This window comes from Mandrillus leucophaeus, unplaced genomic scaffold (genome assembly GCF_000951045.1).
Source record: "Mandrillus leucophaeus isolate KB7577 unplaced genomic scaffold, Mleu.le_1.0 Scaffold59, whole genome shotgun sequence".
Taxonomy (NCBI): Eukaryota; Metazoa; Chordata; class Mammalia; order Primates; family Cercopithecidae; genus Mandrillus; species Mandrillus leucophaeus.
Window position 1 is genome coordinate 6,024,601 of NW_012106363.1, and position 1,294 is coordinate 6,025,894.

General features: G+C 52.2%; 1 protein-coding gene across 1 annotated transcript in view; it reads right to left on the minus strand.

The window, feature by feature from the left end:
* CDK5RAP3 (CDK5 regulatory subunit associated protein 3) overlaps positions 1-329 on the minus strand; it is a 12,019-nt gene extending 11,690 nt beyond the window's left edge. Inside the window, exon 1 of the mRNA XM_011999354.1 lies at positions 116-329. Within this exon, the coding sequence (XP_011854744.1) occupies positions 116-221 (106 nt within the window). The 5' untranslated portion in view covers positions 222-329. The remainder of the gene's footprint in view (positions 1-115) is intronic.
* Positions 330-1,294: the final 965 nt, after the last annotated feature.

Sequence of the window (1,294 nt, forward strand, 5' to 3'; positions counted from 1 at the left end):
GGCCGTGCGATTGAGGCAGGCGGCGCCCGAGAGCCCAGCTTGGCAGCAGCTTCCCCAGGCGGGCACTGGGTCCTCTCCGTGCGGATTGAGGTGTCTGCTGGCGGGGTCCTAGCGCCGATCTGGGAGGCCGTTGCAAATGCCTTCTTCCCTTCTTGCGTCACTTTACCATCCAGAGCAGTGTACAGGTCTCTTGTGGCACTTGTCATGCTTTGCCTTCTCATTAAGTTTCTCGAATAGACATGGTTGAGCACCTGCAACGTGTTGGGCGATTAGGGCAGGGAAGGGGAAGGAGGAGGATCAGTGAGACGTCCCAAAGAGAACACCTACATGGAGTCTAAACGAACAGCTGAAGATAGCTGGGTGATGTGGGAAGAGGAGTTTGCTGAAGATAGCTGGGTGATGTGGGAAGAGGAGTTTTAGATGGAGGAGACTACAGAGATACAGCTTAGGTGGCCACAAACTGCAAGAGGGGTGCAAGCAACAACAGGCAGGCTGGACGGGCAACGTAATTTGTGAGGTCCAGTGCAAAATGGAAATGCATGGCCCCTTGTTACAAAATGAAAAATTTCAAGATGAAGTCGACTCTGCGGGCAGGCCCGAGTGGCTAGAGGAGAGGCTGTAAAGGTGGAAAGGTCATATCAAAGGGAGCCTCATTAAGGAACTTGGACTTCATCTCTTCAGACAGAGGAATCACAGAAGGGGTTTGAGGCAGGGAGGAACCTGTACAGATAGGCTGCTGGGATGATGAATGCATGGGAGATAAGACTGGGGGCAGGGAGGCTGGAAGGAGGTTGTTATCGAGGGATTATAGCCTGAGCTGGGACACAAGGTATAGGGAGGAAGGGGAAGGGCTGGATCTGAGGAATATTTAGGAGGAAAATGAATAGGACTTGGCAATATGATTGGCTGTTTAGGTGGAGGAGAGAGACACCAAGGATGACACCTAGGTGATTAGGTGGAAGCCACCACCTGAGACAGGAATGCAGGATGCTGAGCAGGTGTTGGGGAGGAGGGGGTCTAGCTTTGAACCTGGTCTGGCAATGCTGAGATACCCCCAGATGGAAAGTGTGCAGAAGGCACTTGGGTCTATAATTTTGGAGTTCAAAGGAGTTGTCGGGGCTGGAGATACAGCTTGGAGAGTCACAAGCTGGCTAATCTGTGGTACGAATGGTGGCTGAAGCTAAGGGAGAGTTTGAGATTGGCCAAGAAGTGGGTAGGGTAAGGAGGGAGGGTGGGCTGAGGCCAGATTCCCCAGGATCTCACAAAGCTGGGTAAGCCATTTCTTTTTTTTTTT